Source organism: Microtus oregoni, unplaced genomic scaffold (assembly GCF_018167655.1).
Source record: "Microtus oregoni isolate MIOR12 unplaced genomic scaffold, Mior012 000117F_ref0000505, whole genome shotgun sequence".
Taxonomy (NCBI): domain Eukaryota; kingdom Metazoa; phylum Chordata; class Mammalia; order Rodentia; family Cricetidae; genus Microtus; species Microtus oregoni.
In genome coordinates, this window is record NW_024544746.1 from 1,485,754 (window position 1) to 1,512,374 (window position 26,621).

The 26,621-nt window shown below is 52.5% G+C and overlaps 2 protein-coding genes across 3 annotated transcripts in view; one reads left to right on the forward strand and one right to left on the reverse strand.

Annotated features, from left to right (window-relative positions):
• Positions 1–656: 656 nt before the first annotated feature.
• LOC121444065 (monocarboxylate transporter 4-like) lies at positions 657–9,742 on the reverse strand. Of its 2 annotated transcripts, XM_041645807.1 has the most exons (6): positions 9,634–9,719; positions 4,695–4,743; positions 3,452–3,701; positions 3,200–3,343; positions 2,170–2,937; positions 657–1,499 (listed from the first exon to the last, which is right to left on the reverse strand). In XM_041645807.1, the coding sequence occupies exons 3-6, from the start codon at positions 3,672–3,674 to the stop codon at positions 1,228–1,230; spliced, it is 1,407 nt and encodes a 468-aa protein (XP_041501741.1). In that variant the 5' UTR covers positions 3,675–3,701; positions 4,695–4,743; positions 9,634–9,719; the 3' UTR covers positions 657–1,227. The 2 variants fall into 2 exon arrangements, with proteins under 2 accessions (XP_041501741.1, XP_041501744.1); XM_041645810.1 differs by lacking the exon at positions 4,695–4,743 and having other exon boundaries at positions 9,634–9,742.
• A 13,769-nt stretch (positions 9,743–23,511) lies between these two features.
• The window catches only part of LOC121444057 (coiled-coil domain-containing protein 57-like), a 94,924-nt gene continuing 91,814 nt past the window's right edge, over positions 23,512–26,621 (forward strand). The window contains exon 1 of the mRNA XM_041645801.1: positions 23,512–23,596. The gene's annotated coding sequence lies outside the window, so the exon portion shown is untranslated. The remainder of the gene's footprint in view (positions 23,597–26,621) is intronic.

Genomic DNA, 26,621 nt, shown 5'->3' on the forward strand with positions numbered 1-26,621 from the left:
TCCATGTGGGGCTTAGCAGGACCAGACCCACCAGAGGGTATGGGAGGCTGGGCCCAGATATGAGCACTCGCCTCCTTTTCCTTGCAGAGGAGCAGGGACGTGGCATCTCTCCGGCTGCATGCGGCCCGCCAAGGTGCCCGCTGCCGTCCCCAGCGCCCACGACGAACCACCTACTGAGGCGGCCCCAGCGGCCTCTGACCGGGCTTCCAGCCACGCAGGCCGCCACTGGCCACAGGGCAGGTGGGTGCGAGGTGCCCAGGGCGAACCCGAGTGCTGAGCATGGGCTGGACAGAGGAGGACGGGGAACAGAGATCAGCAGGCGCTGACCACAGAGAGAAATTTACCGGCCCTCCAGAGGGGCGAATAAACGGAAGGCAGGAAACTCACGCTGGAAGCCCACACACAGTGAACGTAGCTTATGCCACATCTCAGCTCAGTCTCCTCAGCCCTGGGGGTTCCCCATGGCCTCCAAGTGCCACCCAGGCACCCCTCTCTAGCATGGGGCTCTCCCTCCCTCGGTATTCCCCTCGCCCCTTTTCTTCCTGCCGTACGAATGCTGTGGCTGCTGAACAAACCCCAGAGGCAGCAAAGAAGGTGACAGCAGGCAAAACTGGGAGAGCTAATGAAGATGTCAGAACCACTTTTTAAGAATCAGCGATTTGTTATTTAACAAAGGTGGGACTTAGGGTGAACAGACCACTGCCCAGAAACAGACAGCTCCTGGAGACAAGCCCTCTGGCGCTCCTCCTGCACACAGGACTATTTCCACCGTGTCAGACAGAAGGAGCTCTTTGCTAGACAACAGAGGGCTGGAGATGGGGATAGGATCAGGGAGGACCCTGCCGGCAGCACCCACCTGCCAGCACCCACCTGTCCCAGCCCTGCCATCTGATTAAAGTCGTGTTGTCTCCTAAGTGTGGGTTTCTAGGTCCTTGGCCACAGCGGGGGGCGGGGGAGGCACAGGCCGCTTGGGCTCAGCAGGCTGGGTCCCTCGTCCCTGGTGTAGGCGGCTGGTAACCGTGGGACTCCCTTGGCTTCACCGCAGATCCACTTTGGAATGACACGGTTCCCACCCCGCCACCTCTCCCCGCAAAACACTGACCCGCTGACCAGGCAGCCAGAGCTGAGCCGATGGCCCCGCCTCAGCTGGTCCTGTTTGTGAAATAAATATGAGCGTTGCCAGTCTCTGGACCTCTTCCCTGCTCCCTGCCCGCCTGGCCAGGCCACTCACACGCTGGTTTCTGGGGTGTGAACCACCTCCCCATTTTTCTCAGGCTGTTCCTTCAGGAAGTGCTCCACCTCCCTCGAGTCCACCCCCACATCCACAGGGGGCTTATGGAGCGTGTCCTCTGAGGCCGCCACCTCAGGCTGTGTCACCTCAGGCCTTTTCCTGATGCAGAAGAAATTGCCCAGCAGCAGCACAAGGGAGGAGGTGAGCACCTCAGCCCCGGCCAGGATGAACACATACTTGTAAACTTTGGTTGCATCCAGCAGCTTGCCTGCAAAGAAGACTCAGGTCACCAGAAGCTCCTGGGAGTACCCTGCTTCCACCCCGGACCAGGGCTCCCTCTCCCGGCATTGAGGAAATGCCTCACACTTCTCCATCCCCAGCAGCATCTTCTCAGCCCTCTCCAGCCTCCTCTTCCTTTTCCTCCTCCCCATGAGAGCAAAGAATAGATAGAAGTGGCCTTGAAGTCTCTACCCCCCTTCCCAGTTACAGACCCCTTAGGAAGAAACATGCCTTAGCTGCCCAGTAACTGAGGACCCCAAGGCCATTCTTGGAGAAAGAAGGAGCCAGAGGCTATAAGAGGATCAGAAAGGGCTGTGGAGTAAGAGACCCAGGTCCAGGATGGCTAGGCTGTCCTTGCCAGCCAAAACCATTCTCAATTTCAATGGAGTGTTTTTCGGCTGGCCTTCAGAAAGTAAAAGGACCAAAGTAACAAATCTTGCCCCATTCCCTTGAAAGCTGCCCCCACGTGGTATGCAGACGCCTAAAGAAGCTGCCAGACCCTATGGGTAGGGCTGTCAAGTTTATGCCTGTCTTGGCTCAGAGCCAGCAGCTCACTGCTGACCTCTGCTGGCCCCAGACCGTATCCATTTCCAGTCTCCTAAAGCAGGGAGGACAGCCCTTGCCCGCTCTGCCCTGGTGTCCCCGCCAGCAGCACTCACCTCCTGATGGGGGTCCAATGAGCACAGCCACAGCCTCTAACAGCAACACAAGACCGATGGCACTGGAGAACTTGTGAGTGCCGACGATGGCCATTAGCACCTCAAACTGTAGAGCCCCCACCATGCCATACGAAATGCCAAAGAAGATGCAGAAGACCACCAGGCCACCGTAGTCGCTGGCCGTGGAGCCTGTGAGGTCTGTGAAGCCGTTGAAAAACATGGCAAAGCTGAAGAGGTAGACAGAGTAGGGCCGCACCTTCTTGAGGCCCGTGATGAAACCAGCCGTGGGCCTGGCGAAGATGTCGATGAAGCCCAGGATGGTGAGGAGGAAGGCGGCCTTCGTGTCGGGCACACCCAGATCCTTGGCATAGCTCACCACGAACACCGGAGGCACGAAGAGCCCCAGCACCATGATGGAGGCGGCCACAGCGTAGATGAGGAAGCCACGGTCTCGGAAGACACTCAAGTCCAGAAGGCGCCTGGATGGCCGCTGGGGTGCTTGGGACTCGGCCCCTCCCCTCGCCTTGGGCGCCACCAGCGGCCGCATGAGCGCAGCACACACGCAGCAGTTGAGCAGCAGGCCCCCCAGGATGAGGAAGCCACCCCGCCAGCCATAGTGGTCCTGCAGCAGCTGCCCCAGTGGAGACAGCGCACAGAGGAACACCGGGCTGCCCGCTGCGGCCAGCCCGTTGGCTATAGGGCGCCGTTTGTTGAAGTACCGGTTGAGCATGATGAGGGAAGGCTGGAAGTTGAGAGCCAGACCCAGGCCTGTAAGAGAGGACAGTGGAAGACCTCAAACGCAGGACGTCCAAGGAGGGCGGTGTGGGGCCCTGTGCCTCCCCACACCTTCATCCATGCCCCTGCTTCCCTGGACACAGGCTCCATTGCAAATGGTGGTGAGCATTTAGTGGACCAGAGTAGAACTGGCCACTCATCTCAGCAAACTCTTAGGACGGGAGGAAAGGGTCCAGCCAAGACGTCCCACAGTGCTCAGATGAGCAGGTCTGCAGGTCCCCCGACCTCGGCTCACCTGTGATGACCCCTGTGGTGAGGTAGATCTGGATAATGCTTCGGCAGAAGGACGCGGCCACCATTCCCAGGGATGCAAAGAGGCCGCCCACAAGCATGACAGGCCGGCAGCCAAAGCGGTTCACACACACGCTGCAGAGGGGGCCTGTGTAGAGATGGGAGCTAAGGGAGCAGCCAGGCCTCCAGCTGGGCTCTGCCCTCTCCAGGCACCACCCCCTCAAGGATTCGCCCCCACCCCTCGGCGCTCCCTCACCTGTGCCATACAGCATAGCGAGCAGGATGGAGGAGATCCAGGCCGTGTCGCTGTAGCCAATCCCAAACTCATGCATGAGCTCCTTGAAAAACACGCTGACCGCTTTGGGGAAGGCGTAGGAGAAACCCGTGATGATGAAACAGCCAAAGAGGACAGCCCAGCCCCAGCCCCCATCGGGGGCCTTGATGCCAGTGGGACCATCGTCCACCACAGCACCTCCCATAGCCTGGAGGGCTGGTTTCGCCTCGCCCTGAGAGAAAAGAAACAGAGCTGACTTAGGTTGCCAGGGTGATCATCTCAACGGCAGCCCAGCAGAGGAGGGTGGGGACACCTGGAGGGCCCCAGCATTGGCAGCGGGCCATGGACAGCCCCCGGTATTGCCGACTGGAGGCTCCCCCTCCCCGGCTCCCCCTCCCCGGCGGGTACTTTGGGAAGCTGTCTGGACCCCTCACTCAGCTGTCTGTTCCCACACAGGTGGCTATAAAGTACAATGATCTTTTTAGGGTTGGACCAGGAGTCACATTACCTCCTAGGAAGAGCAGACCCAAGAAATCAGCCTGGCTGGTGTTTTCTGAACTTGTGCCGGGCAGAGGCTGTGCCCATCCCTTTGAGGAGGCGCACTCTTGAGTCCTCCCCCAGGATATCTGGGGTGAGTACCCAGCCCTGTTCTCCTACCCCTGAGGAGCTATGCTTCTTCCTTTCCCCACTCTGGAGTCCCCTTTCTGACTGCCTGGGAGGACGTGGGTCTGGAACAGAGGCAGATGGAAACACAGGCCGTGGTATCTGAGGGGGGCTTCCTACTTCCCCTGGGAAGAGCTCAGTTGTTGTAACTGCCTACAACCATCCATGAAGGAGAGGCTGAAGATCCCGATGGGTTCCCCGAGGAAGGCCTGGGGGTTAAGGGAAAACATCAGCCATGGCAGCAGCTCATAACAAACTTATTGGAACAAGGACCAATCTTCTGGCCCCTAGCCGTAAGCAAGCAGGGAGTATCCCAAAACACCCACACCTACCACACACACACACACACACACACACACACACACACACTAACTTCCCTTTTCATGAATTTCAGGGGCTTAGCTGATGAGAGACAGAACAAGTCTAGGACCAGGTTTTTGTTTGGCTGTCGACCCCACAATCACTAGTCCCCTAATCCCAGAGGTTGCTTGGCCTCATCCCCCATCTCACCAAGAATTGAGCTGCAGCGGGGGGGGGGGGGGGGGGGGGGACAGCCTCTGACCTGAGTTTTCAGTCCAGTCTCCTCAAATGCTGTGCTGCCAACCAGTACTCTGGGGAGAAAGATCAATCCACAGTGTTTAAGGGTAGCTTGCGCTGGAATGTAAACCCCCCGACCAGGAGAGCTTCCCACCTTGGCTGCTCACCCTGGGTCTCTAGGCTCCAGCCCTGCCCCTTTGCTGCCGTCTTCTTATGAGCACAGTCCCGTGATTGGGACACAGACGTGTTAAACTAGACTGTCTGAGGAAGTCCAAGCTTGGCGGGACTCTACCAAGGCTTTTCCTAAGGCTCAGAAACAACACACAGCTCTGATAGGAAGGCACACCAACCTTCGAGGACTTCACCCTGCTTCTGACTTCTGGCCATGACCCAGCCTGAGACCCTCCGCACTCTGACCCAAAGGAGAAGTATCATGGCCACAATCAAGACATGCTCAGTGGGAGCCCCAGGTGCCAGGCACCTCTTATCCATCAGCCCTGGGTTTTAAAGGGAAAGTTAGTACCGGGAGTGGGGGAGTACAGTTTAGGGCCGTACCATTTAGAGATGAAGCTAAGACAGAAAGCATGAGGAGGATCCCAGGCCCAGTTTGTTACCATGTGCGTGCATACGAGGGAGAGAGAGAGAGACAGAGACAGAGAGACAGAGACACTATCTCACGATGGAGCCCTAGTTGGCTTGGAACTCTCTATGTATCCCAGGATGGCAAACTCCCCTGCCTCTAACCCCTGAGTGCTGGGGTTGCTGGCATGCATCACCATGCCAAGCTTTCTGTTGCACTTTTAAAAATAAATCCAGGGTGGGCAGGGTGGCTCAGTGGCTAAAGGCACCTGCCGCCTACGCTGACAGCCTGGGCTTGATCCCCATGACTTACATGACGGAAGGAGAGAACCCGACTCCTACAGGTTGTCCTGACCTCCACAAGCAATGGCACACACAGGCACACAGATGCCTGTGCCCCCACCCCCGTGTTCACAAAATAAAATGTAAAAAAATAAATAAAACCCAGTTTCCATACAAAGCAAAGAGGAGAACATGCCCAGAACCAGCAGTGAACACGAACCTAACTCTGGACACCTGAGCACCTGGGCAGTTTCGGGTCTGCCCAGCACTCGTCAAGGTACTAACAAGGATTCCAGCCTTTTGAAGCTTCTTCACCTTTGTTTATTATAAAGGCTGGGCCCTCACTGGAGCTCTCAGAGTCCAACGAGGAGAGAAATGGGAACATAATTCCCAGCTGTAGACGAGGCGCCCTCTAAACTGGGCAAGCAAGGTCAGAAGGGTCCATGTTCTGGAGCTTTTCGGGTCCATGGCCGCCATGTAAGGCTGATAATACAGGGAGGGCCACCTTCAGTGCTTCAGAGAGCACCAAGACAAGCTCTCTGCCAAGGCCCCACACCAGCGTCGTCCTTACCCAGTCTGGCACTAACCACCCTAATGGAACCTCACCAGCGCCCACCCCAGCTGGTCACCAGAGACCCGGCAGAGAAAGACTTCTCAGGGAGATCAAATGTCCCAACCAGGGGCACAGTTTAAGCCTGCCCTTTAGACTGCATTTGGTCGCCCAGGCCTCAACACATCCCAATTGCGTAAAAGGTTAGGATTTCCAGCCTGCTTTGAGGTTGAGATCTGCAGGGTAACAGCACGGATGGGCCAAAATGCAGGCCAGTGCCCTAACCCTAGGGCTTCCCCACCTCCAACAGGATAGCCTCAGGCACACCCTAGCCATCTGGCCTTTCAGTGACATTTTACCCTCCCAGGGAAGCATTTGAAGCAGCCCAGAAATAAACTCAGCCTCCAGGTCACAGAAAACCGATCTGGGGGTGGGGACTGGGTCAGGAAAGTCTCCAGGGTGCTCCCAAAAGTTGGTCCCTAGAGGCCCTTGGAAGGTCTAACACCACTGGCTGCTGCCTACGGCATAGGTACATGGGAGTCCCTTGCAACATCCCTCTGGGTTCAAGCGCCTGGACTATCAGTCCAAAGAAGGCGTACCGGGTACCCATGGTGGTCCAAGCCCCGAGTTCTGGTCTGTGGTCCGTTCAGGGCCCCTTAAGTGCCTATCATCCAAGGAGGGACCAGCCTTGGCCCTGCCTTTGTGGTCTAAGTAGGTGACAGGAACTAAGGCAACTATCTTCCTTGGTTAACATTCCAGATTTCCTCCCAAAACAACTAAGCAGCTAGTTGAGGCTAGCACCCAGTACCATGGTGGTGGGGGGGGAGAAGTTGCTGAAAGACCTCCTTCCAAGTTCGTTTCCTCACTCCCTTCCCCTACCATCATACAAACAGGGATTGCAGTGTGCTCTCCTTTCTGAGCCCTCAGCCCTGAGCCCACCAGCATGTAAAGAATGCCGTGGAAAGAAAGGCTTTTTCTGAAGAGGCGTCTATGGTGCCGCAGAGGTTGGGCCACGGGCTTGCCCGGCCCTCCGCCCCATCTCAGCTGGCCTGCCCAGGCTCCAGGTTGTCCCGTCAGCTCACATCAACTCTACAGGGACCAGTAGGGCAGAAACACTGGTCTTGTTTGCCAATCACTACCCCACCCCACCTCAGGCCAGAGATCCCTGCAGGGCTGTCCTAGGATAGATGGGCTCAGAGTCCCACATCGTATGAGGAACTTTCCACGCTTGACTGTCACAAAATGGGGCAGCCCTAGGGACCCGCTCCATCTTGCCGTGGGAGCCCCTTCTCTGCAAGGTTAGGGTCAGCGTATGGGGCTCTCTCTGGGCCACTTTCCAACAGAGTTCCACCTAGGCCTGCTGGGCATTGCAATGGCCACTCCTCCACAAAGCCAGGATTTAAGGCTAACGGGAGGCTCAGAAGTCATAAGTGCCCCCGAAACTCCCATCATTGTCTGGCAAGGAGGTAGGTGGGGGTGGGGCTCGGGTTAGTGGAGGCAACCGACCAGCCCAGCCTCACTCCTTCTGCGGACTGGAGGTAAAGGTCCAGCAAACCTAGGCGGGGCTCAGTGGGTCGGGCTAGGGTCGGGAAGGGAAGGAAGCTCCGCCCAAGCGGCCTCGGGACGTGGGGGACGTGACCGCGCCAAGGGAGGAGCCGCCACCGTATTGCCTGGAGTAGGCGGTCCTTCTCCACTCCTACCGTACTTTCAGAGTGCGGCGCCACTTGCCCTAAGGGGGGGGGGGGGGGGGGAGTCCTACGACTCACCCACAGATTCGCTTTCCAGGCGCGCCATTTCCCTCTGCGCGGCCGAGCCTCTGGGATGCTGACCGATGAACTTCGGTCTCGCAGATAGTTCATTAAGTGCATCTGCCCCTCATGGCCCATTCCGCTAATGGAAACTGAGGCCGGAGGCCTACTCTTGCCACTAGGGCGGTCTCCATAACTGCCCTGCTCCCGTGCCAGTGCCCAGTGCCAGGTGGATCAAGGCCTGGTCCAGAGGGGTCTCCATTTGCTAAGCACCACCATCCAGAAGGTCCGTCCGACTGGGGTGGGGTGGGGTGGGGCAAGGTGCCCTTCTGCACGTGGCTCCTCACCAGCCACCCCGCCCCCCGCCCCCAGCCCTTTCCTGGCCAGTTCACAACAGAACTGGCCCTAGAGTCAGAAATCCTGGCACATCAGCGTACTGTGGGGTCCCACAAACTGACCCCTTCCATATCGCTCCTTGATGGCTCTTATGTTCAACATGCTTTCTCCTTGCTACCCCTCCAAATTTAGACTTCCAGGCAAGCCCTGCCCCAAGGTCACTGGTGGTGTGGGGAAGTCCATCTTTGAACCAAACTAATGGTTGTTCAGGGCTTTGTCGACACCACAACGTCCCTGCCAAGAAGGCTCCACATATACTTAGATAGTGCCCCGGTGCCCCTTGAGAGGTAATAGACCCATCGTTTGCACCACATCCTAGCTGTGTGTTAGTCCCTGCCCATCCTGAGGGAGCCCCCACATTTTCGGGACTGTCCCCATTTCTCACAGACAGACCCAACATCCACTGGACACCAGCCAACTCTCAGGCCTGTGGAATGAAGCTGAGAGCCCCGGGAGATAACCTCCTGCCCCCTGCAGAATCCACCCCCAGGTCTGGACAAGCTATTGTGTAGTATGAGGAAGCCTTGCCATTATGGCTCTGACCATCACAGAAAGCGTTCCTGTCGGCCTGGACATGCAGCCCTGTACGTCGGGTAGAGCAGACTCGATTCTGCTGCCGCCCTTACCCGCCACCCAAACTCCAAGGATCATCAGTCCAGAGTTAGCGGCTTCCCTTGCACTTAAACCTGGACCAGCATCCAGAAAACCCACTTTTCAGGTAAGAAAGCCAAGGCTGTGCACCTGGTTTTCCCACGAAATGAGGATAGAGCAAATTACGCCATTATGAGGGGAAAACACATTTTCATGTGCCTAGTTTGGGCTAGTGGTGGTGGCTGGGTGAGGGTTAACGGCTTTAAGGTGATAGTAAAATGTAAAGAGACGGGAGGAAGAAATCCGAGGGCATTCCTTTTCCCAACCATTCCGAAGCGCACGTGCTCCTCTCTCAGTTGGCGGCCTGCTGATGCCCGCTGGAGGTTCAGGGTTCCAAGAAGTCTATATCATTCCCACCAAATATAGCCCAGGCTCTCCAGCCGCCCGGCCACCCTCCAAACCCTCTTGGGCCGAGCTATTTATACTGTGGACGTTTGGTTGTCCAGGGCAGCTGCCTCCTGGATGAAGCCCAGCCCCCGAGGGCTGCCGGATGGATAGGCTTCTGTGAAGGTAGGGAGGCAGGATGCAAACGCTCAACTGGCTGCTCCGGGCAATTTGGTGGAGCTGCGGTGGTGAGAGGATTCTCCAAGTCAGGAGAAACCCAGGGCTGGAGAACCAAGAACGGAGAGGACCAGGAGCCAGGAGCTCCAGGCCCGGATCCGGCACCTGATGAACGAAGGCCCAACCCCTAGGTGACTGGAGGGTCCTTGCCTGGCTCCGCGCGCCAAGCATCCCACCGCGCATCCCGCCGCGCCTACCTGCCACCACCACCGCCAGCTACAGCGTCCGCCTCTGCCCGCCTCGGCTGCTCGGCGCCGAGCCGGGGGCGACTTTAAGTGCTCTCATCCCTCGCGCGGCACGTCCCCCGCGCACGTCACCGCTGCCTGGCGCCGCCCCTGCCCTCCCCGTCCGGACCCCACGCTGCTGCCAGAGGGGGCGCCCCAGCCCCTGCGCCCCGACGGCTCGGTCACTGCCGTTCTCCACTTACCGGGGAGCCCGGGTCTGATCCCGTTCTATAGGCGACCCGGGCGCGGACCCCACCCAACACGGACCTTCTCACTGGTCTCTTCCGCGCCCTCAGACCCGGGCTGACCGCCTCACTTCCCCGTCGGCACCCCTTTCTGTCCCTCCATTTATTCCTTTCCAAGGCTGTGAGATCCTTCAATGATTCTGGCAAGAGAGTGGCTACCTCCGAAACCCGGACCTTTTTGCCCTCCATACCCAGGCCCTCGTCTTCTACCAGGTCGGCACACGCTCCACCACACCCCATTTACCATGGGCTCCCACCACTTGCCTCAGCTCTCAGTCTTTAGGGCTCCTTCCGATCTTCGCTCCATCCAGACCTTCACATCCTGCGGGTACCTAAGCCTGGGCTATCGCACGGCGGTGGCGGGGCTGTCTCCCCTGCTTGAGAAGCAAGACCCGCGCACCTTAAACTACAGGGGGATCTTGGGCAAGGCTGTCAGCCTCTCTGAACTTCCGCTTTCCCCTGTGGTTGGGGCCTTGCAAAGCCAGACACTGACACCACAGCCCTGCTCTGTCACCCAGCCTAGCCCAGTGCGGGTGATGAGAACCGTTCCATCCTATGCCACAAATGCTGTCTGCCTGGAAAGGATCAGGATTGGGAGAAAGCAGAGCCTCTGACCGGGTTCTTCCCAGTGCTCCGAGTGGGGTGGGCAACTTCAGCCCCTTTTTTTCTCTTCCGTATGATGGAAATAACTGACATTTTGGGTGCTAGGTTTGAGGAGGCACCAGGGAGCATGACCTTTGATGGACAGGGCCAGGACAGCTATTCCCGGGCACCCAGCCTTGGCTAAAGAAGCACTCCATCCACTTCTAATGAGGCTCCTAAACAACCCCAGAGTCCCTGAGGCTAGAAGTTTAGAGCATACATCCAGAATGGGAAAGGGTGACCCCCAAGTCCAGAAGGTCACAGCTGTCCACTCTTTTGGTCATGGTAACTAGAGGTTACCATGGCATTAGCTTTGGCCCCATAGTCCACTATCCTGAGTCCTTACCTACTGAGATGCCCCCACTGCTCTGATGGACCCTCCACGAAAAGGGTCATTCAGGGTCTGATCTCCGCCCTTGCCTAGAACCTGACTATTACTCCAAAGATGTTCCAGAGACCATGAACTTTCATGGTAAGAGTCTCATGGCCACCAACAAGTGGCATATGGGACCTCGGTCCTAAGGAATGAAATGTATAATTATAGGCGACTAACTTTTGGGAGGCAGGTTCGCCAAATTTCCAACCTCCGTCACTGAATACGTTACAGATACCCAGACACCGTCCCACAGATGCGGGGACTCGTCACGTACTCTTCTTGGGCTAACAGTTCAGTGTGGCAGGAGCTTGCCACACCTCACCCTTCCTTCAGCCCAAATAACGAAGGGCTGCCAGCAAGGAAACAGAAACCAAGCCAGTGCATCCAAGGTCTCGCTGTCTTCTCCTATCTCCCAAAGGCCAGGAGCTGCACCCTCCACAGCCAGATTTCTGCAGACTCTGAGACCTAGAGGACCCAATACTCCATTTTCTGGGTGAATCTAGGAGCATTTAGGACCTAGAACCCAAGAGCAAAACTCCCACAGCACAGCAGCTACTGTTGTAGCAATGATGTGGGAGCCGTCTCTGTACCAGCGTCCAGTCTGCCCACCGTGGGCTGCACCAGCTCAGGATGCCCTGTTCTGAAGGGAAGGTACCTGGGAAGATGTAGCACTGCCCAGTGATCCAGCCAGATCCGGCCCTGCCCTCCACAGTCCTCCATGTCCCTCCAGGTGCCCTACCATCTGTCTCACCTCCTCCCATTCCAGCCTACAGCTTCAGGTCCCATCAGGCCCTGGAATGTGCTCTGAGGAGACTGAGTGGCTGGAAGCCTGGGGGACATGGACTTTCCCAAGATCCCTGCCCCTGGGAACCATGGGACGTGAAGGATTTATCACCAGTGTTGAGCAAGCATCCAGTCGTTCAGTCTCCCAGACAGGTTGGAAGCCAGACTTCTCCCCTGTCTCCAAAATGATCTTAGAAACAGGGAAAGAGTTTTCTGAAGGTTCTCCTGGCAGCTGCCCCATGGACAATAAATGGGTGAAAGATCAAGTATGTCCACTAAGGAGTCGGGAATCGTCCAGGTTCTGCAGAGCTGTACAGACGTGGAGATTCTTCATGATCCTTCAGATTATAGCCTAGTCGCCGTGCCTAGCCAAGTCCACATAAACCACCCAGTGCCAGTTGCTACCCCATGATGGACTGAGGCCAGGACGAGATGGGTCAGGTGAAGAAGGCCAAGTTGCTGGAACATTCTGTCCCAACCACGGCTCCCATTCCTGGGGTCCCCAGCTGCCTGGCTCCTGCCCCTGCTCCCTGAGTGTTCCCTGTCCAGGGGATCTAGTGACACACTCCTGAAGCTGTTACCCCACACCTAGGGCCCTCTTCCTCCAGGCCCTGCCGGTGCAGTGGGATGCAGCCTTCCCAGGCCCAGACTGGAAAGGAGGATGGTCGTGTGAGGCTCACAGAAGCAGAGCGCTCACAGGACATAGCCTGGACCCAAGACCATGGGTTTGGGACCAACCCATTCCTTCATTCTATGCTTTCCCCAGGGTTTTTTCCTTCCCAAATCTTCTGGAGAAAATAAAAACAAAAAACAGATTAGCCTGGCGGTTGCCAAACTTTCCCCAGAGAGTGGGCAGTTGGAAGAAATGAAACCTCAGCCCACCCTGCCACACACACACACCTGTGCTCTGTTGTTGTTGGGTGTTTGCTCTTAGGTGATGAGTGAGTGTGTTTGTGTGTGTGTTGTGTGTGTGTGTATGCATGTGTGTGTGTGTGTGCATGCATGCATGGGAGGGTGTGTGTTTGGTAAGGAGTTTGGCACTGCACTGTAGATGGGTGTTGGTGCTGAATGAGTTTGTGTGTGCTATGTTGTGCATGAGTGTTGGGTATGTGGTAGGGGTAGGAGCACTAACTGCAGAGGTGTTGGATATGTTTGTATAGGTGTGGGCATTGATGTATGAGTGTTGGCTGGGTATTGGGGGTGTTGGGTAGGTGTTATTCCTGGGCGTTGGAGGTATTGGTGTGTTTGTGTGCTGTGAATAGGTATTTGCACGTGGATGTGCCTGCATGTGGGTATATGGTGTACGTTTGTTGTATGTGTTTGTATGGAGGTGGCGGTGGGTAAGCATGGGTCTTGGGTGTTTGTCCATGTCTGTGTGGGTGTATGGGTGTTGGAGGTGTGAGATGGAGTGGTTGGGTGTTGGTGTGTTAATATGTGTGCATGTGATGTGTGGTGGGAGAGGATGCTGGGCATTGGATGTTGTGGTGTGTCTGTTTTATGTGTGTAATTTTGGTGGGAGTTGGGGTGTGAACTGGGGTGTTTATTTGTATGTACGTTCATGGTCCAGTGTGAATGTTGGGTTGTGGATTTGTGGGACGGTTGGATGTGTGTAGTCTAACAGAAACAACCAACTGCTGGTCAGACCTTCCCATCAGTAGCAAAAACAACCCCTATTCCACATCTTCTAGAGCCAGAACTGGGCAAGAACAGCACTCCTGGAACTCATTAGGGTCATTAGGACCCCAGGCAGTGATTGCAGGGTCATGGTGACACGGAAGCAGAGCAGAGAAGACGGAAGAGCAAGGTCCCTCTGCTCCTCAGGCCCCTGGTCTGTGATGTGGACCTGGCAGAACCATCTGAAGCTCCTTAGGGGTTAACTTCCAGGGTCCCTTCACTTGACTGTCCCACAGGACCTCCACGGGCCTTCCTGCACCCTGTAGGAAAGTCTCCATTTCCTTCTTAGCCACCCCACTTCACCTTCATCTGACTCTATTCGGACCCAGGTGGGTAACCCTGATCTGGATTTCAAATACATCAGTTTTCCTCTCCTCCCACTTCTGCCCATTTGGGACTGACCTCTCCCCGGCCAGCTTCTGATGCTCTCTGGGGCTCTCTGCTAAGTGTCCCTCAGTCATCCACGAACAGGCAGCAGCAAGGGTGAGGGAAGGAACAACAGTCGCACAGGCCGTGGCCTCAGGAAGCAGCTGGGTGTGGATCGTTTGAGATAGTCAAGTGTTTGAATACATGAGCAGGATGTGCTCTGCAGCTGAGCAGGCCATCCAGGACAAAGCAAGATGCAGACTTGAGGGCAGAGGGAAGCCTTGTTTTTCTGTTAGAATTGCTCATGTACAGAAGGGTGTGGTAACACACATAGCAGTCTCAGAACCCAGGGACTGAGGCAAGAGGATTTGGAGCGTGAGGCCAGTCTGGGCCACACACACACACACACACACACACACACACACACACACATACACACAAGTTCCTGTCTTGAAAGTATAATCAGATCAAGAGAGATGGCTTTGTGGGTAAAATGCTTCCTGAGCAAGCACGAGTGTAAATGAAATATGCTACCTTCACTATCGAAGGGTTAAATGAGATCATGCAAGTTCTATCTGTAAAGAACTTAGATCAGGAAAGATGGCCTGGGGGCTAAGAGCAGTTGCTCTGGCAGAGGACCCAGGTTAGATTCCCAGCAGCCATACGTTAGCTCACACCCTTGTCCCTGGAGACCAATGACCTCTTCTGACCTCCAAGGGCACCGGGCATGCACTTAATGCACATAGTGCATGCAGGCAAAGCATTCACAGACATAAAATAATAAAATATAGTCTGTAAAATGTTTAATTGGTTTGTTTTTATTTTGTGTGTGTTGGTACTTTGCCTGCAAGTATGTCTGTATGAAGGTGTCAGATCCCCTAGAACTGTAGCTACAGACAGTTGTGAGCTGCCATATAGGTTCATGGGAACTGAACTCAGGTCCTCTGGAAGGGCAATCAGTGCTCTTAACCACTAAGCTGTCTCTCCAGCCCCTAAAAAGAGATTTGTAAAGACACCATCTGGCCAGTCTCCCTCTCCAACTCAGCATCTTTCTAAGATAAAAATATATGCTCAGGGTTGCAGCTCACTGCCAAAGGTTACACTTTGCTTATCAGCTGTGCCATTTGAAGTGAGCCCACCCTTTAAAGAATGTGGGGCTGAGCCGTGACCACTCTGAGTGAGGTGCACGGCCCCTTTGCATTGGGAATAAAAACCCAGCGGAAACTCCTAAGCACACTGCATTGCTGGATTCGCATGGCTTTGCATCCTTCTGCACAAGTAAAAATTTTTGCATCGCTGAACTTCTTTGGATAGTTGGACATTTTCTTGGGAACTCTCCCACCCTTTTTTCGCCCTGTGTAACAGCCCTAGCTGTCCTGGAACTAGCTCTGTAGACCAGTTGGCTTCAGAGTCATAGAGATCCACCTGCCTCTGCCTCCCTAGTCCTGGGATTAAAGGCGTGCACCGCCACTGCCCAGTTTGGGACCCATTTCTAACATCAGGATTCCCAGGACCGATGTAAAAGCTAGGGCTGGCAGCTTATGTCTATAACCCCAGCAAGGGAGTGGTGGCAGACAGAGACAGGTAGAGCCCTGGCTACATAGCCTATGCAAACCAGAATGCTCCATGTTCAGTGAGAGATCTCGTCCCAAAACACAAGGGGGAGGCTGGAGAGATGGCTCGGTGGGTAAAGGCGCGGTCTACACAAACCTGACCACCCCTGTTTCATCCCCACAACCCCCACAAAAAGATGCAAAGGTGAGTACCTGCAATCCCAGCATTCCTGTGGAAGGGTGGGGCCTGACTGAAGAGTTACAGAAACCCTCAGGGCAGTTAGCCTGAAGCGTGTGGTACTACAGCGGAAACAAGAGGAGACATTCCATCTCAACAAAACAGAGCAGACAGGGGCTTCTAGGAGTTGTCCCTGACCTCTGTGCATTTGTCATGGCGCCCTCGAACTCCAAACTCTCTCTCCCACACACACAATAACTTGCTTTTTAAAAAGGCAGAGTGATTGAGGGAGACATCCTGGTGTTGACCATAACCCCATATACATCGGAATAGGGGAGCACATTCACGCAGCACATCCACATGCAAAGCCCAAGTGGCCAGAAGGACACCCCAGTGTGGCCCCTCTCACACGTCTTCCTTCCTACTTCCCCAGACCACCCTCTTCCCCAGCAGGATAGTTTGCTACTCATGTGTGGTTCACTCATGTTTAAAATCGAAATGAAATCCGTGTAACGTGCACTTATCATACAGAAACGTGGCGTCCAGTGTCCCCGAGTGTTATGTAACCGCCAGTCTTCTCTGGTTTCAAAATCTTTCCATCGCCATTACAGCACCCACTAGGTAGTCACTCTGCACCCACTGGCAGCTGTTTCTGTATTTTCTGCCTCTTCCTCTGTGGACATTTGATGTTCATGGAAAGTGTGTGTGTGTGTGTGTGTATGTGTGTGTGTCAAACGTAGGGCCTTGTACCAGGCAAGTGATCCGCCATTGGGCCACACTTCCAGACATTTTTCTTCCTTTTTATTTTAAGACAATGTCTCACTAAGTTTCCTAGGCAGGCCTTGAACTTGCAATCCTCCTGCCTCAGCCTCCCAAAGCAGCTAGGATTGCAGGCCTGGCTCAGTAAGTGGCCTTATGTGACTGATTTTTTTCACTGACCGTAAAGTACTTCCGCTCTTTTATTCTGAATTCTTCCCCATTATTCAGACAGGACATATTCTGTGCATCTGTTCGCCCGTTGATGGACATTTGGGCCATTACGATCTCTTGTACGTAAATGCCCATAAGAGTGTTAGTCACGATAGTCGAGTCTTTGTATAGACATATGTCTCCATCTCTCCCAGAGATACACGTAGGAGTGAAATTGCTGGCTCACACAGAGCAGGAATTGCGTGTTTAGCTTCAGGAGGAACTACCAAGCAGCTTTCCACACCACCTGCCCCATGTCACACTCCCACCACAGAGCAGAAGACTTCCAACTTCTCCATGCTCTTGCCAACACCCATTTTCTCTGGTTGTAGGTTTTCTGTTTCAACTTTTATTAAAAATCATCCGTATGAGTATGGAGCAGCAGCTCACATAGTTATGATTTGCACTTCTCAAGGGACTAGTAATCTGAACATCATGACTCTGCTTTATTTATTTATTTTTATTTGGGTGCTGAGAATCGAAACCAAGACTCTGCAAGAACAAGAGCTCATAACTCTGAACTATCTCTCCAGTCCCATTTGTTTGCTTTTCTGTCACGTAGTGTGTGTGTGTGTGTGTGTGTGTGTGTATGTGGTGTGTGTATGTGTGTGTGTGTGTGTATGTGTGTGTGGGGGGGAGTGCTTAAGCACATATGTGCATGTGTCTGCGGAGGCCCAGCGTTGACAGATGTCAGATGTCTCTGTTGGTTGCTCTCCACCATATTCACTGAGGCAGAATTTCCCATTGAACCCAGAGCTCACCATTTGGCTAGTCTGCCTACCTATTTTGCTGGAGAGATCCCCTGTCTCCACTTCTGATGACGTAAGTCACAAAACAATTCCACACCAGTTCAGAATTATGAATAATAAACGGGTTATTTATTTAAGGGGAAAACTTACAGATCACTGTCCTAGACAACAGCCCTCTGTGCAAACAGGAACAGAGTCTGGCAGCCGGAGCTTTTACAATATAAGAGACCATGCCCAAGTGGGCTGGTATCTTAAAGGCTATTGGCTGAAGGAGCAGAATGAGCTCCCACAGCACCTCCCCCTTTTGTTTAAATAACAGAGTTCCAAACCCAATACAAAACTATGTACACTAGGACAGATATCAAGTATAATTAGAATTACAACCAGTATAAACAATATTAAGCAAGGAACAAATACTAAATGTTTTAATAAACATTCTATCCTATGGAGTCTAAGTCTTGTATAGGAAATGGCTTGGCTAGATCCTAAGAGTACAGTAGCTATGAATCTAATCTTCAACCCCATCGAAGGCCTGAGAAGGAAGATAATTGAGCAGGCAGGAAGTACAATCAAGCAGCTTCCAAAGTGAGTAGTATATGGCAGAGACAATTAGCTACCTGAGCAATCACCCAAAGTCTCATTTTGCAATGTTGAAGCAACCAACTTTGGCTAAGGCCTAGCATAACTGACAGACCATTTTCAGAGGCAGGAAAATTTTCAAAACTGTCTTACCCTGTCTTGGCAAGATTTGACAGTTCTGCTTACCCATTTCTGGACACCATGTACCTTGTCAGTAGTTGAGGCATTGTCAGTTCCTTGCCCAAAAGCCAGTATTGCCAAGAAGAAAACAAACTCCAAGTGGAGTGTCTTCTGTGCTCAACATTCTCTAGAAGAGATTGGGAATAGATTGGTGCTGTCAGAAGCAGTCATGTCTCATGTCAACAGAACCCTAAGTTATTTAAATGCCATGTTCCACAGATCCTTGAAGTGGTTGAAGATTACCTATCTAGACGGAATACAATCTCTATGAGTCTAAGGAAACTAACTGATCTGACTGTATGTACAACAAACATGAACAACTATTGACCTATAATAATTAATACCTGTATAACTTAAAGACTAAAACTTCATGTCAGAATATTAAATAATCTGTAAACAAATGTGCAACAAATGAGAACAATGACCTCAAAATGTAAACAATCTATAAGTATCTTGATCAGAGGTAGGAGTAATATATAATGCAATATGAAAATATATCCTAGCCGGGCGGTGGTAGCGCACGCCTTTAATCCCAGCACTCGGGAGGCAGAGGCAGGCGGATCTCTGTGAGTTTGAGGCCAGCCTGGTCTACAAGAGCTAGTTCCAGGACAGGAACCAAAAGCTACAGAGAAACCCTGTCTCGAAAATCCAAAAACAAACAAACAAACAAAAAAAAAAGAAAATATATCCTAAAAGTTGCATCAACATACAAAATGTCCTAAACAGAGATAAAAAAACATACATCTATACAATCTGACAGAATAACTTTGCATAGGTGTACAAATAATGTAAACAAAAATAACAAATATAATTTGAACTTGTATCAATATACAAAAACTATACCAATGTAAATTACCCACGAATAATAGCTCACAAGTATTCACTCTATTACCCACTATTATTAACCTTTTTTTTTTTAAAACAAACATAGTTTTCACCCCAACCCTTTATCTAGTACAAGTAATAATCAACAACCCGTAAACAGTGTTCCCAACCCTAAGGACAAACATTTTTGGGATGGGGGCATCGTCCTTTAGAATTGCTTCCCACTGTCATGGGGTGATGGTCTCTTAATGGGATCCTGCAAAAATTAAGTGGTGGTTAAGTTCCACAATTACTGTCTAGTATAATTGCGAACAATTTCCGAGCAGTCAATTGGGTTTTTGTTTGTTTGTTTTTTCAAAGTTCTTATTTGGAGTTCTGGTCAGAATGTCATGAGAAGGTGCACTATTTCAGCAGCTGGTACTCCCTTGTAGGGAACATGGCCAAATAGATGCACCCACTGTCACCATGACAGAGGTCCAGGAAACAGGGGGCTTCCATCTCCTTCATTTCTCAGCTCACCTCCTGCCCTCTGGCAGATGGGGAAGTTGCCTCAGCAAGCTTGACACAGCCATTTCCTGAACCTAAGGGAAGTGGCTTGCTCAAGGCCATACAGGTCCGTGCCCAGGCAAGGCCCTACATTACTTCTGGTTCCGGATCTCTGTGCTATCGTGGCCCCCAAAAGGCCTAGAGTCCTAAGGCAGACAGCTCTGTGTGTGCGTGCATGCGTGTGTGCATGCGTGCGTGCATGCATGTGTGTGTGTGTGTGTGTGTGTATGTGTTGGGGTAGGTGCCATGACAAGGTTGGCCTACACCCAAAAGTCAAAGGAAGGGCTCCCAAGTTGCCAATGGCCACGACCAAGAGTCCTCGGGCAGCTCTGGTGCTGCTTTCGTCCCTAGGGTATTGTCCTAGGAGGCTGCCAGCTACCGAGTTAAGCTGCTCACTGAGTGGTCAGTAAGTGTCCACCAAGTCAGCCTGTGTTCTGGCATCCCAGAGTGCTGGCTTAACTCTAGCCTTTCAGCCTTCCTACCCGTCCTTATTCATCCCACCCTGGAACCCACGCACCTGCCACTCAGAGACGGTGCTGACATCTGCGCGGGACGGTGGCATTGATGCCAGGTGGTCTGAGAGGACAGCTGGCTTCTGTCCATACCTGGACAGGGGCTTGGTCTGTGTACAGGAGCACAGGCAGCGTGCGACTGCACTGCTCATGATGTCCCGAGGCAGTATTCCTTACCCTAAGATACTCTCTGCATCTGCAGAATGGCCACTGGAGCCCAGCACAGGCCCAGTCACAACGGTCTATATTGTGATACATGCTAGCTCCCCAAAAGACAGGCACTGGACACCTGTGCCTCAAAGTGGCTTTGCTTGGAAACAGGATCCCTGAAGATGCAATTGGTTAGGATGAGGTTACACTGTACCGAGTACATCCTGATCCAATGTGACTTCCATCCTAAGCAGAGCAGTCAGTGAAGAGAGTCATAGTGTAGAAAGTCACATGACCACCGCTGCACCTGCAGTCAAGGATGTCAAGGATGGCTGCCACCTGTAGCAGCTAAAAGACCCTAGGAGGATGGTCCCTTTGAGCCTCTGGTGTGGGTGTGTCCCTGACGGCACCCTGGTTTCTCCAGAACGGTGAGAGGAAAGTTTAGTATCGTTTGCTGGGCAGTGGTGGAGCACACCTTTAATCCCGGCACTTGGGAGACAGAGGCAGGTGGATCTCGGTGAGTTTGAGGCCAGCCTGGTCTACAAAGTGTGTTCTAGGACAGCCAGAGCTGTTACATAGAGAAATTCTGTCTCGAAAAACAACAACAAAAAGTTTAGTATCGAGTCGGGTGGTGGTGGCACACGCCTTTAATCCCAGCACTCGGGAGGCAGAGGCAGGCAGATCTCTGGGAGTTCGAGGCCAGCCTAGTCTACAAGAGCTAGTTCCGGGAGATGCACCAAAGCTACAGAGAAACCCTGTCTCGAAAAACAAAAACAAACAAAAAAAAAGTTAGTATCAGGCTGGAGAGATGACTTAGAGGTTAAGAGCACTGGCTGCTCTTCCAGAGGTCCTGAGTTCAATTCCCAGCGACCACATGGTGGCTCATAACCATCTATGAGACCTGGTGCCCTCCTCTGGTGGGCAGGCCTACATGCAGACAGAACATACTAAAAAAAAAATGTTGAAAATTAAAGATACTGCAAAAAAAAATTTTTAAGTATCTTTTCATACATCTATCGGTCTGTCTTTCACCCATGAGCCCCAGCTGCATTGTCCTCCAAGGGAGTGGGGTAAATGTCATATCCTTAGCCATCTCCTGGGTAGTGATGCTAAGAAGGGGTTGACGGGGAAAGTGAAATGTGAAGTGCAAAAGGGCTCAGGGGACAGCCTTCTTCAGCCTGGAGGTGTCAAGGGCTCCAGCACATCCTCTGCCTTGAAGGTAATGCCGAAACACTGGGATGTGGCCATCGGGGAGACTGCAGGGTGTGACAATATGAGCCAGGACCCTCAAGAAGTATTGAAAGGGATTTTGGGGTGCAAGGAGTATCTGGTAGGGCAGAATTGTTGAAGGGGATACAGCCTTAGTCCGAGCCATTGGGGAGTTATCAGCCAGGGCACCCCAGTTTAGAATGAAGGCTGTGGGTCATTACCACAGCTTCTAGACCTGGATGGCACCCCTGCTTCTGTTCTTAGATACCAGGGCATGTGGCTGAGCTGCAAGAATGACCATAGTCACTATAACGTCTGGGTTACCCAGCCACTGTTCCAAGCACATTTCCTGTGATGTGGTGTTTTCGCTCTGGCTGCCAGAGCCATACGCCAAGGATTGGGGCCTCACAGACTCTCTTTTCTCTCATTTCTGGAGAGGAAAGTCTGAGGTCGGAAGCCAGCAGGGCTGGTTTCTTCTGGCCTCTCTTCTCAGCCTGCAGATGGCCCCTTCTTCCTATGTCCTCACTTGGCCTTTCACTGTGTTCCTTGTGTCTCTTTCTCTTCTTATAAGGGATGGCTGTCCTATGGGATGGGGGTCCTACCCTGATGACCTCATTTTTCAGTAACTATCTCCTTAAAGCCCTAACTTCCAAATGTAGTCAGTTTGGGGAATAGGAATTTAAAATATGGATTCCAGGGAACCCGCTTCCATCCATAATATGAAGGCCTTTACAGACCCCCATTTCACAGATAAGGGAACTAAGGCTCAGAGAACTCAAGTGCTACATGTTCTGGCTCCCCTGTGGGTAGTCTAGCCCTGCTTTGAGCACCCAGCTTAGGCTGGGTCCTCCCAGCCTTCTCTGGACATTTGTATGTACGTGGGGACCCAGTTCCCCCATCACCTTGGGAAGCTCCCAGGAATATGACCGGGTGAGGCAGAGACAAGGGTGTGAGCATATTTGTGGATACGTCTGGCTTGGGGTTGACTCTTGGGCTCCTTAGCGAAGGCAGGGGCTCTGCATGAGATACCAAAGAACTGACAGCTGGGCCTGTGTCACATTCGCATAGAACAAAAGGCCCTTAGGGATCCAGGAGATCCAGATGTGACTGAGAAGACAGCAGCAGGACTAAGGCTAGACAAGCTGTCTGGGTGAGGGGTCAGGTCAAGCACCAAGAGTATGCTGTCAGGAAGTAGGAACAGAAAGTACAAGGCAAAGACTGAAGGGGTGGAGGGAGACGACAGAATGTAGGGCAGGGACGCAGGAATGATGCTAGACCTCTGGGTGCTCCCTCCTGGAGCAGGGGATTCCCATTCACTCCCCATGCCCTAGGAATTGTGCCGGTTGAGGTGTGTGAGCCAATGCTGGCTTCTGACCCAGGGCCAGACCACAGTTCACCTCTTTAGGAAAAGGAGATCAGGATTCCATTCTATTTGTTATTTGTTTATTTTGTGTGTTTGTGATTGTGTGAACATGCATACCACAATATGTGGGGATCGGAGGAAAAACTCATGGGAGTTGGATCTTTCCTTCCACTATGTGAGTCACTCACCCACTGAACCATCTTCCTGGCCCTCAGATACACTGAAGATTTAAATGACTAGGTAAGAAAGAGACAGAGGTGAGTCTGACGTGGGGCCCATGCAGGCTCTTCCCAGTAACCAGCCTCTCTCCATCCAACTCTTCTTAGTACAACCGGACAAGCTCCATGAAAGCTGGGGTTCTTGGGGAAACATTCGCCCTTTGATGCCTGAGATATAAGGGGAAACCCTGGGGAGGATTTCTTGTGGTCCCTCCTCACCAAGGCTCTGAAGTAGGACCAACTTAGCCCCCTCTGCCTGGCGACCAGCCCCGGTTGCAACCTCCCTCCAACCTTCCCATGTGCAGTCCAGTGCATCCTTGCTACAGTCCCATGTGCAGTCTACACCAGTGAAATGCAGGAAAGATCAGCATCCCCGGAATAACCCTCCACGCCCGACTTTCAGGCTCTCCACCTAAGCTCCTAGTCACTCTGCCACTCTTTGAGGCTACAAGATGGGCACCCTGGGAACCCTCAGGCCACTTGTGGGGAGAGCACAGGACACCATAGGTGCGGACCTTGCTCACTGGCTTTTGCACTAGTCAGGGAGTCCCACAGGTCACCAAACGGAACATATCTCTTCCTTCAGTGCCAGCATATACAGATTCGGAACTCTGTGTTGGGGTTCCTGTTTCTGCCCGGAGGGACCGGAGCGCCGCTCAGAGTGCACCCGGACCCAGGCCGCGGACTCCAGTCGCTATGGCAACGTGGCCCGCGCCCTAGGTGTGGCGGGCGAATATCGGCGCTTGGAATCCGGGGGACCCCAGTCGCGCGCCGGGAGGCGAAGCGGGTTTCCCTGGGTCCTGCCGGGTGGCGCACGCGGTAAGTGGCACGGCCTTCGCATCAGGTTCCTGCTCCCAGGTCGCTTCGCCCCAGGCGACCGTCGAGAGGCAGCGGCCGGCAGCGGCAGCGCGTGCAGGGTTCCCTCAAATCAGCACAGAACCGCAGCCAGGAACAGCGCCTCGGTCCCTCGTTGACTTCATGAGTCCGTTATTTTGTAGATTGCATCTCATCCTGGGCTGGCCCGATATTTAACGTGATTAAGTTACTCGTTTTTAGCATTCCGCCCTGTGCCTCCCAGAAGACACATCACTAAAGTTACTATTTTCTGCCGGGCATGGTGGCCCACGCCTTTAATCCCCGGCAAGGCAGGCAGATTTCTGAGTTCGAGGTCAACCTGGTCTGCATAGTTCCTGAATAGCCAAGTCTAAGTAGAGACGCTGTTTCAAAAACAAAACAAAAACGAACAAGCAAACCTAAATAAATAAAGTTATGCCAATATTTTCCCGTTGTAAATGATAAATACCTTGTGGATGAGTGCTTGACTGTGTAAATGTCTTGCTTCTAACCATATTTTCAGTTATTAATTTTAGGATACATTAGCAAAAACGTCCTGATTTCATGCTTTATTTTTGCTTGTTTTTTGGGGTTTTCTTTTTTTCTTTCTTTTTTTGTCTTTTGAGACAGGGTTTCTCTGTGTAATAGCCCTGGCTGTCCTAGAACTCACTTTGTAGACCAGATTACTGGCTTAGAACTCACAGAGATCTCGTGCCTCTGCCTCCCAAGTGCTGGGATTAAAGGCATGTGCCACCATCACTCGGCTGTTTTTTGGTTTTTCAAGACAGGTGTGTGTGTGTGTGTGTGTGTGTGTGTGTGTGTGTGTGTGTAGCCCTGGCTGTCCTGGAACTCACTCTGTGGACCGGACTGGCTTCTAACTCAGAGATCTGCCTGCCTCTGCCTCCTGATTGTTGGGTTTAAAGGAGTGTGCCACCACCATCCAGCCACGTTTTATTTTTGCTATGTTGGGTGGAGAACAGGAATCACAAGTTAGCTGAGTCAAACCATCCAGACCTTTCAGACTAACCTGGGATCCAGTTTCCAAGTCTTTATTTAGAATCTGGACCAGAGTAGGTTTCAAGTACTGCTCTGGCAGCTGCAGCCCTAGGAGAGCTGCAGAAAACAGGCTGCTTCTGGGGACAGGACAGTCCTCCATGAGGATGACAGGTGAAGGAGATGCAGCAGCTCCTCAAGGGGTTGGGGATGGCCCAGGCCTGAGGCTGTTCATGAAGAGATGGAGATGGTTGATGTCCCCACAGGTCAGACCTCAAAGGTCCCTGTCCTTCCACCTGTATCCTAGAATCTGTCATGAAACTCCTCCATGAGGATCAGGCAGGGATTTACTCCTTGGCTTCTGGAATAGTCCAACTTAAACCCATTGTCTTAGTCACTGCTCTCTTGCTGTGAAGAGACACCATATAAAAGAAAGCATGTAACTGGGGACTTGTTTACAGTTTCAGAGGCTTAAGGTCATTGCCATCACAGCAGCAAGCATGATGCTGGAGCAGTAGCTGAGAGTTACTTCCCTATCCACACAGAGAGAGACAGAAAAGAGAGACAAAGCAAGCCAGGCTGGTAGTGACACACTGCCTCCAATAAGGCCACACCTCCTAGTCCTTGTAATCCTTCCAAACAGCCCCACTCCCGGTGCGGTGCCGAATGAGCCTTCGGATAAGTGCACCTCTGGAGGCTATTCTTATTCAGACCACCACGCATGTGTAGCAGCTTTTGGAAATAGTTTTGTTTTACTCTGTGATCTTGGCTTGCAGAGGCTGGTTTGTGCTGTTTGTCTTTCTCACTCTGATATACTTTACCTTCAAGACTTCCAATTTCTTTCTAGGACAGGCTCCAAAGCTACACAGAGAAACCCTGTCTGGAGGGAGGGGGAGAATTCTACTTTCTGCAGAAAGCTGCAGATTTCCCAGCCACATCACACATTTCCTAAATAATTATATTTATTTATTTGTTTGTTTGTTTATTTTACATCCTGGCTGCAGTTTCCCCTCCCTCCTCCCCTCCCAATCCCTCACCCCAACTCCCCCCTATTCCCATTTTACTATCTACTCCCCCTCTATTTCTGTTTAGGAAGTGTCAGGTCTCCCATGAGTATCAATAAAATACAGCCTATCAAGTTGCAGTAAGACTAAGCACCTCCCTGTGTATTGGGGCTGGGCGTGCAACCCAATAGGAAGAGTAGGGTCCCAAAAGCCAATAAAAGAGTTGGAGACAGCCCTTGTTCCCACTGTTAGGAGTCCCACAAGAGGACCAAGCTACACAACTGTAGCATATGCAGAGGGCCTAGCTCAGTCCCATGCAGACTCCCTGGTTGTCGGTTCAGTCTCTTGGAGCTTCTGTGAGCCCTGGTGAGTTGATTCTGTGGGTTTTCTTGTGGTGTCCTTGACCCCTCTGGCTCCTATAACCCTTTCTCCCTCTCTTCTGTGGGGATTTCTCAAGTTCCACCTAATATTCGGCTGTGGGTCTGTATCTGTTTCTATCAGTTACAGGATGAAGCCTCTCTGATGACGATTGGGCTAGGCAGCAGTCTAATTAAGTGATCCGGTGGCTTTTCTGTGTCTCTTATCCCTCCTTAGGCACTCTGGTATTTCTAGTTATTTCACTTAGGATTCTTTTTTCTGAAGCCACAGGCCTGGTTTGAAACTGACAGAGAGTTGGCACTTACATTGACCTCCTGTGGAGTCAGAGCACCTGCGTGCTAAGACATGGTGACTTCTGCCCCTGGCAGCCTCAGACCTGAAATAATTATGTGATATTTGCCAAATATTTTTCTCTTTCCATTACTCCTGCATTTCTTAGCTGGGGGTTACATCATATTGTTCTCTGCTTACTGTGTTGCTGTCTATGCAGGGAGACCCCATTTTACTGTAGAGCACAGGGCACCATACTGTCTACCTGGTTAGGAGAACATAGAAGAAATGACAGGGATAAATACCACCTACCTGGCTTGGTAGACAGAAGCTTCATAGACGGTGACCTGCTGAGTTTTGAAGAC

Coding starts and splice junctions, on each gene's coding strand:
- LOC121444065 (XM_041645810.1), bottom strand. CDS start 3,674: ATGGGAGGTGCTGTGGTGGACGATGGTCCCACTGGCATCAAGGCCCCC. Junction 2,938..3,199: donor CACCACAGGGGTCATCACAG/GTGAGCCGAGGT, acceptor CCTCTCTTACAG/GCCTGGGTCTGGCTCTCAAC. Junction 1,500..2,169: donor CATTGGACCCCCATCAGGAG/GTGAGTGCTGCT, acceptor TCTTCTTTGCAG/GCAAGCTGCTGGATGCAACC.